The sequence below is a fragment of the Meriones unguiculatus genome, chromosome 9 (assembly GCF_030254825.1).
Source record: "Meriones unguiculatus strain TT.TT164.6M chromosome 9, Bangor_MerUng_6.1, whole genome shotgun sequence".
NCBI lineage: Eukaryota > Metazoa > Chordata > Mammalia > Rodentia > Muridae > Meriones > Meriones unguiculatus.
The window spans coordinates 114577213-114589593 of record NC_083357.1 but is presented as its reverse complement, the minus strand read 5'-3'; the positions used below and the strand labels follow the sequence as shown (position 1 = coordinate 114589593).

General features: G+C 44.0%; 1 protein-coding gene across 2 annotated transcripts in view; it reads right to left on the bottom strand.

Annotated features, from left to right (window-relative positions):
• Gpc6 (glypican 6) overlaps positions 1-12381 on the bottom strand; it is a 1064885-nt gene that overhangs the window by 82877 nt on the left and 969627 nt on the right. The window contains exons 6-7 of one of the 2 annotated variants that reach the window (XM_060391596.1): positions 7293-7436; positions 3411-3440 (exon numbers count right to left, since the gene is read on the bottom strand). In XM_060391596.1, the coding sequence (XP_060247579.1) occupies positions 3411-3440; positions 7293-7436 (174 nt within the window). The remainder of the gene's footprint in view (positions 1-3410; positions 3441-7292; positions 7437-12381) is intronic. The other variant, XM_060391597.1, reaches the window with a different exon arrangement.

Here is a 12381-nt window from a genome sequence, read left to right as displayed (position 1 = left end):
CAGCGCTCACCGCTGAGTCAGATTTGTGCATCCTGCCAGCCCACCGCATAAGCAGCATGGCGGGCAGGTAAGTCATCCCTTTTTATGGGTGTCTTCTGAGAGCTCCCACTCGGGCCCAATCAAGTGCAAGCCTCCTGACTGGGAAAGGCAGCGTCTGCAGCCTCACGCTGTGCCTGTTGCTGTAGAACAGCAAGGAACATACTGAGTAAGTCAGGTGGGCTGGTTCTCATGTCTTTTTATTTTCTCCTGGCTCGGAAGGCACACTGCATTTTGCTGCTGTTATTACCAAGGGTGGAAAGGAAGCTGGGGTTTTATAGCAAACAGCCAAAGCAGGCTGGGGCAAGACAGAGCAGCTCAGGATCGGAAGGGGATCTAGCGGTAGCAGTTTGTTTGCAGGGTGAAGGGGGCATAATTTATTCAGCTGCAGCGGAGACTAGAAGCCAATCTAACTTTGACCCATTTATCTTTAGGAAACTAATTAAAGTAGAGAGTCTGGCTTAGTATTGTTAGGGAGGGTTCACTTTTTCTTATCCAGCCTAAGCAAAGATGGAAGGGTGTGTGCGAGCGTGTCTGTGTGTGTGTGTGTGTGTGTGTGTGCGCGCAGACAGACTGTGGAGGGATCAGTTCCAACCTAAAGAGAAGGGCTGAACGTCTTGAAAATAAAAGGGTTTCTTAAATCCAGCCTGACACCCTTTTTGAAATGCAAAGTGGTGGAATTCACCGGATGCAGAGTCCTTTGAGGTGGCAATGAAATGCCATGGCAATTTGAAATGAACAACTGTTTCCCAATCCTTACAACCCAGGCTTCTTAAATCACATCCAAATGGCCCCAAAGAGGCATGGGAGAACAATGTTTATGAGTAGCATTTTACTCTGAAAATAGTTTTAGCCACCAGACACCCCCCCCCCAAAAAAAAAAAAAACAACACAAGTTCCCAACATTTGTTGCCATATCCATTTTGTTTCAAAGCAATAATTTAAAAAATTAGAGTGTCCTTCCCTACACCAGAGCTGGAGAATAAACTTTGGACAGCGCATTTACTAGCCCTGGAGTCCCTTCCCAGCCCCAAAGTGCATATCTTGCTGGTGTTTTGCAAGTACAAGCCTGTAGGTGGTATTATTAGGTAGGAACAGATTTGCTTCTACCAATGAATTGAAGAAGATGAAGCTGTTTTTTACATTTTTATTATTAATATCTATATCTATATCTATTACATCCTGACCACAGCGTCCCCTCCCTCCTCTCTTCCCAGGCCCCACAGCCTTCCTTCACCACCATCCCCATCCACTCCTCCTCCATTTCCCTTTAGAACAGGGCAAGCCTCTCGTGAATATCAAACAAACATGGCCTGTCACGTTGCAATAAGACTAGGCACCTCCCCTTGTATTAAGGCTGGTGAGGAAAAGGGTCTCAAAAGCCAAAGGCGGCAACAGAGTCAGAGACGGCCCCTGCTCCCACTGTCAGGAGTCCCACAGGAAGACCCTGGGAGACACCTCAGGGGTGAGCTAGAAACCCAGTGCCATGGGAGTTCCTGGGACTGTACAAGGGTAGGTAGCCCAGAGACCTTGGCTAGAACCACGCTTGACTGGCCAGAAAAAAAAAATAAATAAAAAAAGAGCCAATGAAATGAAAGGATTCCTAATAAGAGTCTTCTGTAGTTATAGATTGGTGCCCAGCCCAGTTGTCATCAGAGATGCTTCAGCCAGCAACTAATGGAAACAGATGAAGATTAGAACCAGAGCCAAACATCAGGCAGAGTTAGGAGGATCCTGTGGAGGGGAAGGATTGCAGGAGCCAGGGGGGACAAGGACACCACAAAAACCCCACAGAATCAACTAACCCTGTGCAAAGGGCTCACAGAGACCCAACTGGCAACCACGAAGCATGGACTGACTGACCTAGGCCCTCTGCATATATGTTACAGTTGGGATTTTTATTTTTTTGAAAAAAATCTTATCAAAAATAGAATTTGGGGTTTTAATGTTTGGTGACAGTAGAGAAGGGAAGTGAGCAGACAAGGTGGTAATATGAATACATCCATCGGAGGACACTGAAGAAAGATGCAGTTCTCAGTTACAAGGCTCGGTACCCATCCGCTGAGGAGATCACACTGGCTCCTTTGCTGGAAAAACTGGAGCTCCCAAGGCGACATAAGGAAGAGCAGGTGTCAACCACCTGACTGATTCTATCCTGGCTCTTCATTTGGCCAAACTAACAGACAGCGCTGCCCAGACACATCACTCTCTCATTCCCCACTTAACACCAGGAAATCCCCGAGGCCTCACCCTTCCGTCTCTCCCTCTAGGCCCTCCCCTCTAGGAGGTTGGTGTTCTAGATTTGGGTTCTCTTATCTCATCCACCATGCCCTGGGCTAGGACCTGGAAGCATGGGCTCATTGCTACTCAGCAGGAACAAGTTCTTCTTGAGATAAATTAATGGTAAAGGAGACTGTTCACGCAGTGCTAGTGTAAGGTGGGGGAGGAGGGTGCAGGGTAGCATTATGTCATGGATTTGTGGCCCTAGAGCGACAGACGCCCCATTTCACGGTTCTAGGACATGTGTGTTGTGCAGGTCTTTGTGAGACTTGTGTTTTGTTATGTTTCAGATGGGTTCTATGGCTCTAGGTTGGCCTTGGACTCTCCGGGTGGCTCAGGGTGCGTTTGAACTGGGGTTACAAGTATACACCACACACTTAGCTTCAGGACACGGGTCCTTCTACAGGAATGTCACCACCATAAAAGAGCATCCTGAAAACTACATTACATGTTTTAGGTAATGGAAACAGTCAAGGTAACCGGTCTTGTCCTCAGCCCAATGTAGGCCACTTCCAGACAAAGCAATATCCAGTATCCCCTCCCACAAAGCTCAAGCAAGAAACAAACAAACAAACCAAACCGAAACAACACGCCTAGTACATTCAGAATAGGAACAACTAAAAATACACAGAGAGAAAACAGTTCATACCATCAACTATTTTTAAGCCCCTAAATTCTCTGTCTCGGCTAATGGAAAAATTAGCTCCTTGTGCAGTAGAATCTACGTTGGTTTGTTTTTATTATTAGGGAGGTAACTATTCTCTCAACACGAGAAGAAAAGGCCAAAGATAGCTTGTCCAGATGAGCTAGTTTTTCAGGCAGATGACAATAGTCTGAACATTGAAATAGAATTTAAATCAGCCACCAAATGAGGTAGTGTTCCACGAAGATTAGATTGAAAACCTTGCCACGGGGAATGAATACCAAAACAGTTATGAACCGTAAATCCCAAACAGAGAGGAAACTGGGAAACAAGTTGTCCCCTGGCAGTGGTCAGCTCGTCCCAGGTAAGGGGAGAAGGGAGTGGGGAGGTGGCATTTCTCAGGAATGTTCTAGACAAACGGGATGAGTGAAAGAACGAGACCAGTGCTTACACTGTGCTGCATGGTCCTCCACACAGTCCTCTGGGAAGCAAGAGGAAAGCAAATTCAAAAGAAAAACAGAAAGAGATTATTTTATACATCATAGCACAGCACAGGCATAACGCATAGATTCATCACTTGGCTGGCATTCTATCTACCCGCTCACGCTCTTAGCAACTCGGAGAACAATCGGGAAAGCTTGACATCCAGGACAAGGTGAGATCCTTACTGGAGTTGCTTTGGATTAAATCATCCCAGCTTGATGAGTTAACTTCCAGGTCTTTTTTTTAAGATTGACTTTTAAAAACCGCATTCCTCTAAGGGCTGTAATTTAGAGTTCAGAATTGTCCTAAGGAAAGAGCTGTAGTAACAGGCACTCCCTGCCTGAGCGTGTTCAGGAGCAAGCACATTGCGCTCTAATTTTCTGAGCTCTTTGTCTAATTGCCTTTTCAGGAGGATAATGCCCAATACCTGTGTCCTCGGACCCGAGTGCTCCAGCTACTTTGTGCTCATTTAGTTCTGTACGTGATGTTTCCAGTGAGTGGAAACTGTCTAGACTCATAGCCTTACATCAAAGTATTTAAGAGAATCCACAGAGGATAAATTTAGGAAAAGGAGAAGAGAACCAGGCCCTTTCACAGTGCAAATCATGACCTCCGGCCCACTTAACCGGACACTTCAGCAGCCTGTGGGGACAGGGAGCTGCTGGGGTGAGATGTGGGGGCGAGGCCAGTCTGTCAGCAGGATCAGCTCATGGCCTTGGCAGCCTCAATAAAATGCTGCTGTTGGCAGTGAGGACTCTGATAGTTCCCCCTGAAGCTAGCTTTCTATCAGTGGCTGAATTTACACAAATACAATCATCTGCCTTTGGAAAACAAAGCATGACTTGAGGGTAGCATGTTTAAAGGCTGCTGCCTACTGTCAACAGCATTTTAGGCCCACACAACTTTCAAAGAACAAACGGAGACATTTCCTTGTGATGGGAGGGTGTGTAAGCTCCTCGTGAAGGGGCTGCGACTTTCGGAGAGATGCCGCGTTCTTTCTGATTCCCATCTGTGAGTTTTAGCAGCGACTTGGGGCTTGAGATCTTTATTTCAAACACAAACCCCTTAATTACCAGTTCACATAAAAACACAGTTTACAATAACTGACATAAGAACATTTACCAACAGAGCCAGTTCCACAGGCACTAATTTAAAAGGTGCCAAGCAGTCACCCTCCGAGAGGCCGTGCCAGAATGAAGTTATTTTCGTTTAGGCTAACAGGGTGGGGTGAGTGGAGAGGTCTATTGATGTTGGCTTTTAAAACAATTTTTTTTTTCCTCTGCTGAAACAGAGAAATCTTTTCCAATTATCCTCCTTTTCTGGGACACAGGCTTCTTATGAATATTCAGGAATCATCTTCTCAGGGTGAAACAAGCCAGGAGTCGGTGTTACAGGCCTTGCTAATAGTGGGGATGGGCTGTAACAGAGAACAGACCCATCAGGCCACCCCACGGGGCTGCCCCATAAACAGGTCCACGGAAGACCGCGTGACTGCCTGCGCCTGTTCCGCAGGCAAAAGCACTGCTCTAAGGGGAAAGGCCTCGAGGAAGCCAGCAGCTGCACAGGGAGATTCTGTTGGGAGCTTGAGGCCCAGCGTTTATGTCTTATGGATGACTTTGGTGGAACATCTTTTGATGTGAGGATGTTTGATTTTAGGAGTGAAGGAGAACAACTGGAAGGAGGCTGGCTGTGACTTAAAAATGGCCAGTTCTCAAGTTTGAAAAGAGATCGGAATCTCACAACAGTCTGAACAAGGCTGCAGTCCCCACAGACACAGCCTGAGGTCAGACCTAGGAGAAAGTCAGTACTTTTGCTGATGGAGAGCACTGTACAGTAAATTTAGCTCCTCGCTTGATACCAGCGCTTTGGGGCTGGTCCTGGGTTTTTAATGTATGAACTGTTGTCATTTACTGTCTAAGAAAATTGATAAAAATCTTTTCAGAGACATACAATAGAATGTCTTCAAGCAGTTTGCTGTCAATAGTTTTCAGGATTTTGGGGGGATACACTTGGAAGGTTACTCAGTGAAGTTTATTTTTGTTTTTTTAAAGGTCAAAACTTCAGCTTTGATATATGTTAGAATTTGAACATCTTATGAAAATTGTTGGTGCTGTATTTTATTTAGGTTGTGTTTTACTTCAATACTATTGTGTGGAATAGCAGTTTTTTTCTTTCTTATTTTCTTTTTCCCATTTAAGGGTATGTGTTTACTTCTCCTCGGGTATGCTTTTCTGTTTCAAGGGAAAACTATCGATGGATTGTCATAGATATCAATATGGTGTCCAAACTCAATGCGGTTTAAGTAAGTGTATGATATGCCCTTATTCTTTAAAAGGCTTTATTCACCTTTTTCTACTGTGAGAAGAATTAAGAGCAGGTTTCCTCTTGTAAAAGAGTTTTGAGCTGTGCTCCGTGGGCACAATTTTGTATGTGAGATGTCTAAAACAAATTCATCTGACACTGTACCCCAGTTTTAAACTGGGGTTGGCAGATTTCTTGAAGGGCTGAACCCCACTGCTAAAGTGAAGTCAAGTCTACTGGCACCAAATGATTTTGCTTAGAGAACACAAAGCGTTTTGTTCAGTAGAATCTGAACAATGTGCTCTAAAGAAAACCAACATTCCTGGAAAAGGCTCTTGTTTGGCAGAGCAGAATCAGTTGCTTAAAAGAAAAAAAAAGTAACTAATTTTTAAAAATTGTCTTGAAAATATGATAGGGGACAGGAGTGAGCAAGGGGAGATAGGCTGAAGCAGTTACACATATGATTCCTTTCCCCAAACCTGCACTGAAAAGGGATTTTATTTGGTAATAAAGGGCAATAAATTCAAAACATAATTTAGCAGTTAATGAGAACAGCTACCCTTTTTCTTTGACACTTAATGGACAGACCTTTATGCTTAAGTACGTTTGATTTTATAGAGAGAAATGCTGAGATGTACTGTCATGGAGGCCAAACACAAGCAATTTAATCTTAGAAGTTCTACACTGGAGAAGGGGTTTTAACTAAAACCATAAAAGCCATTTATAACAGTGACTAATAAAAGTATTTCACGACCAACAAGCGTCAAGATTGAGTTTATATTATACAATCAGACGTGGTTCAAATGCTGTATGACCCGAAGGGTTTTATCTGTTAATTTTACATCAAGATAATTGGTAACGCAACATTCATAGCACTGACTTCACTGGTATATAAATTGTTTATAGCATTATGAGTTGAAGACATTGAATTGGAAATGATCAGGCCATATTTCTTTGAAATTAGGAGCTCTTAGTTTTTATGCCATTAAAAAACATTAAAAACTGCATTTATTATGTCAGATAAAGTTTTTGGACATAAAAGCCCCCCAGTCCCCAACACACATTTAAGTGGCCCTAAGTTCCCATGTTTTAAAAAAGACATTTAGGGAGAAAAGAACCACCCCAACAACATCATTAATGTGGGCCTCCCTGAAGGAGGCTTTCCACACAGAAAACTCAGCCTTTGAGGAATTATAATCACGTAAGCAAACATTCAAAGGAAAGAATGAAGCAGACGAATTAGAAATGTGTTCCTGTAATCACACATCAGGAAGACACCGCCACTGGTCTTCCAAAGCAATATTTCAGAAGAAATAGAAGTTAGAATTGCAGTTATTGCACTAGTGGATTAATACCTTCAAGAGCTCCTAAGTAATGAAACCCATGATCTAAAAGGGCGCGGGGAGAGAGCCTTCTGCTGTCCACAAATCTAAGTGAGAACGTGGCAGACACAAGAATGAGACAGTGTTTCACGTGCCCTCACTGAGGCGAGGCCTCGGCCGCAGAGCCTGCCTCCCTGGCCTTCACAGCCGCCAACCGCAGAACTCACCAGCCGGTCCAAGCTCGTGCCTGCCGCCGTCGTAGGTCTTTCCTCGGGGTTGTAGGGCCGAAAGCGGGTGTTAAAATTTTCTGGAGCCGAGCGAGCAGATCTGAGAGCCGGAGCAGGTTTGGGCTGGCCACAGCCCTGGAAGACCTGAAAGGACCAGAGCGAGTGTCACTAAGAAACTGACGTTAAACTCACAATCCAGGAGCCAACTACACGGCACTCTTCACATTTTGTATGAATTTTTTATTCTAAAAAAAAAAAAAAACCCTCTGCTTTCTACTTTTTGAAGGTATAAACACCAATAGGAAAGAATTGCCACTGGAATAGAGCGAGCAGCTATGTGCATGCCTGCTCAGGGTTGTACCACACAGAGACCGTCACCAATATCCATGGATTACATGCTTGTCCTCCTGAAGGGTGCCCGCGAACCCCAAGGCCAACACTCAAATGCTTCCATGGATACAGACAATGTGGCCAGCAAACAGGAGTGTGCCTGCTCGCAGGTAACACCGATCGGAGGCCCTCTCCACTCTTCGTTTCCATGTCATGGTGCAAAGGATTGCCCTTCCGGGGTCTGCTTAGCCCATGTTGTCACACTGTGATTTCACTGTGCCAACGGGTCCCTGGCGTAGACAGAGCTCACGCGCTGTCTGATGTACCAGACACCAGGTAGGAACGGCCCAGTCTCCCAGGGGTAGTGTACAATTTACGCGCACTTCATTCAGCCCCGAGTCTGGTCTCCTGGGCTTACCGCTTCTCAAGTGCACAGATCTTAGATAAAGTTTCTTACACCAAAACAAGTTAGAACATGTCAAGTCCGACTCTAAGCAGCAGATCTAATGCTATGTTTCCTTTAGGAATCAGGACTTGGAATTTGCCAGTTCAGTTTGCGTCATCATCTGGAACATAATGACGACAAGTAGCAGGAACAAGCTATTAAATACGAGGATTACAGATATATAACTATTTAAAATAAAAGTAAAGTATAAAATCACTATGATATTTATAAAATTAAATTACATATAAATACAAGTTATATATAAATACACATGTAATACATATTACATATATTATAAAGTTACACAAATCTCCATAGCTGTGTCTTAGTTGGGTCTCAGACTCTTTCCTATGCTTGGCTTCAGCACTCAACAAGCACCGTACAGGATGTTATCTGCGATGAAAAGTGTATTTCAGGTGCAGTAGACTGAGGGCAAATGGCTTGAAGGGCTCTCTTTCTGATAACACCACTGGAACATCCTTTTGTAACACATTCTCCTGAGCAATGGTGTGAAAATAGGACGAGCAAATGTGGGTAAAATCCACATAACAGTGTTTTCTTCTAATTTTGTTGTGGACAGCTGTTCATGTCACAGTTAGGACTGCTGTGGGAAATCAAACATTATATTCTAATGAACCTAGGGACTGAGCTGCCAATCTTTTTCTGCAGTGATTCCACTCAGGTTGGAGAGGGAGCATTTCCTTCCTTGTTTTTGGATGTTTTCTCCCCTGTCCCAGTTATCAAGAGAGAACGCCCTTCCTAGACTTCCAGGAAGCATAGTGTGACGGCTGTTCTTGGTTGTCAACTTGACTACATTTGGAATTAACAAAAACCCAAGTGGCTAGGTACATCTGTGAGAGATTTTTTTTTTTAATAGTTGAACAATTTGAAGAAAAGACCCATTTTTTAGAGGAAGAGAATGCTAGGGCCCAGGTTGCCGACTATTCTGCATGCTATGTGGGTACCACTTAGAAATGGAGAGCTGCAGTACTACAGCTCCTCTTTGGGGCAACCTGGAAAAACCCAGTCAGGTGAAATCTTCACAGTGGGCAGCACGCTGGGCAGTTCATGCAGTCATGCATTTTGTTTGGAAGGAAGAATATCCAGATGTGCAATTGTTCACTGATTCATGGGCTGTAGCCAATGGACTGGATGAATGCTAAAGAACTTGGAAAGAGCATGATTGGAAAATTGGTGAGAAAGACATTTGGGGAAGAAGTGTGTGTAGACAGATCTCTTCAAAGGTACTTTGTGACTCACGTAAATATCTACCAAAAGGTGACTAAAAAAGAAGCTCTACAATCAGGTAGATAAACTGACACATTCTGTGACCAGTCAGCCTTTCCCCAGCCACCCCTGTCATTGCCCAGTGGGCACATGGACCAAGTTGCTGTGGTGGCAAAGATAGAGGTTGTGCCTTGGCTTGACAACATGGACCTGCACTCACCGAGGCTAGCCTGGCTGCAGCTGCTAACGACAGCTGGATCTGCCAAGAGCAGAGAACTGAGCCCTGGATATGGCACCATTCCTAGGGTGACCAGCCAGTGACTGGACCACATTAGACCAATTCCTTGGTGGAAAGGAAAAGGCTTTGTCCTCACTGGTGTACATAATTATTCCAGTTATAGATTTGCCTTTTTTTGCACATAATGCTTCTGCCAAAACCACCACCCACAAACTTACAGAATACCTTATCCACTATCTGGATATTCCACACAGTATAGCTCCTGACCAAGAACTCACTTCACTTCTCTGGCTGTGGGCCCACCATCACGCAATCCACTGGTCTAACCACGTTCCCCATCATTCTGAAGCAGCTCACCAGAGAGAAGGAGGGAATGGGCTTTTGAAGGCACAGGTACAGCACCAGTTAGGCTGCAGCAGCTGAGGTGGGGTTCTCCAGAAGACAGAACATGTTTTAAGTCAGCATGTACTGTACGGTATGGCTTCTCCCACAGTCAGGACCCACAAGTTTAGCAATCAAGGGATGGACTAGTTCTATTCACTATCACCCCTAGTGATTTACTAGGAAAGCTTTTGCTTCCTGTCCCTTAGGCATGGAGTCACAACCTGCACCCTATTGGACTAGAAGCTCAACCCCCTCCTGGATGCTTTGGGCTTTTGATGATGCCCTTAGCCAACAGGCTAAGAAAGTAATGGCAGTGCTAGGAAGGGTGGCTGGCCCAGTTGCCGAGGGGGACTGGATTGCCTCTCCAGAGCGGAGGTAAGAGAGATTCTGTCAGGAGTGCAGGGATCCTAGGTGTCCCCTGGTGCTACCATGTCCTGGTTAAAGTCAAAGGAAAACTACAACAACCTAACCCAGACGGGGTAAGGAAGGGCACAGACCCCTTAGAAATGAAGTTATGGGTCACTCTTCCAGGAAGAGAGCGAAAAGAGACTTGCTGAGGGTGGAGGAAACACAGAATGGGTCATAAAGGAAGGTAGTTATAAATCCCAGCTAAGACCACATGACAGCTAAGACCAGTTACAGAAATGATTATATTGACACGAGTGCTTCTGTCATATTTTGTTTAGAATGTGTTTGTACAGATATTTATTTTTCCTCCGATCAATTTCTCATATCATGTCAATTAAGAGAACATCAGAGGTTGTCATATTTAAGTTTGAGATATTGAAAGAATGACCCCTAAAAATTGCTGCCACCTATTCTGAAATTTTTGAGTTTGAGATTGTACAAGAATAGTTATATCATGTTAGGTGTAATTATGACCTGATTAAATACATGACACATTTGCAATTGTACGAGGGATAGTTCTATCATGTTAGGTGTAATTATGCCCCAGTTTGTGTTTTCATTTGGAAATTAAGTCTGACATGGAGAGAGATGACTGTGTGTCAGGTTGACAAGGGGTAGACTTGTGATGGTTATTTTTGGTTGTCAGCTTTCCTACATTTGGAATTAACTAAAACCCAAGTGGCTAAGTACATTTGCAAGGGATTTTTTTTTTTTGGTCTCAATTACATCATTTTAGGTTGGAAGACCCACTTTTAATCTAGATCTTTTGGGGAAGGAAGATCCACTTTTAATCAGAGTTGTACCCTCTGTCGCAGCCTATATGAAGGACATGAAGAAGGAAGCTTGCTCCCCTCTTCACTGGCATGAGAGGGGAAGTCTTCAGAATTCCAGCATGTGCTGAAGACACCGAGCACTGTGGGCTGAACACCTACTAACAACTTGGACCTTCCTTTGGTACACAGCCATTGTTGGATGCACTGGACGACAGCCTGTAAGCCACTCTGACAGAAAGTCACATTCATTCTCTAAATTCTTTTCCTCCAGAGAACTCTGCCTAATGCACACAGTAACCCTTTTCAGAACATATTCAAGTTTAACTTTGTGTTTCCAACGTTTGTATAAAGGAGATGATTTTTCTCCCAGATAGGTTGAGTTTTGTTTTGTTTTTTAAAGAACAATGCCTGGTACTGGAAAGCTAGCCAGCTACCAAGGGCTAGTGAAGTCACTTGTCTTGGAGGAGAACCCACAGCCACTACTTTATTAACCTGGCACAATCCCACTGCATTCTAAATATTTAGCTTCACACCAACAAGTAAGTGCACTCCCTATCCACCACCAAAGAAAGATCTCTGACACCGACCAAGGCATTACGGGAAATGACAAGGAATGAAAATGCAGAGGAAAGTGATGGTTTGGTAACCAATCTCACAGATTCACCTGCAATCCAACTCTTTCACACAAGACTCGGGAAACATCCAGGCAGAGCAGGCAGAAAGATGGCAACAACCAGAGAGACAGAATTTTGCTGTGAGAGTTCCTCTCTTGGAAATGCTGGGGAACCAATCCCCATCAGGTCTCAACAACATGGCTGTATAAACAAGACCCAGAATGAGAATGAGGCTAGCAGACATCATAACAAGGAAGGCAGAAATCTCCTAGGACCCCAATCCTAGCCAAAATCAATAGGCAACTGAGGAATGCTCAGAATGGGACAAATAGTCTTTCCCAAAAAAGAGGCCTCAATTGGTTATCCAAACCCAAATAGCCCTGAAATCATATACACACAAGCAACCTTATATGGACTAAGCAGGTTATAGTTATATGCCTACACACACACAACACACACACAGACACACACACACACATGTAACATATATATTTGGAGGAAAATACATATAATAAGAATTAAAGAAAAGAAGGCCAGAGAGCATGAATTTGAGAGCAAAGAGTATAAGGCAACAACTGGAGAGAAAAAAGGAAAAAAGAAAGTGATACAATTGTATTTTATTTTAAATAAAGACCCTTCCCTCAACCATGTGAATTAATTCTTAACCCGT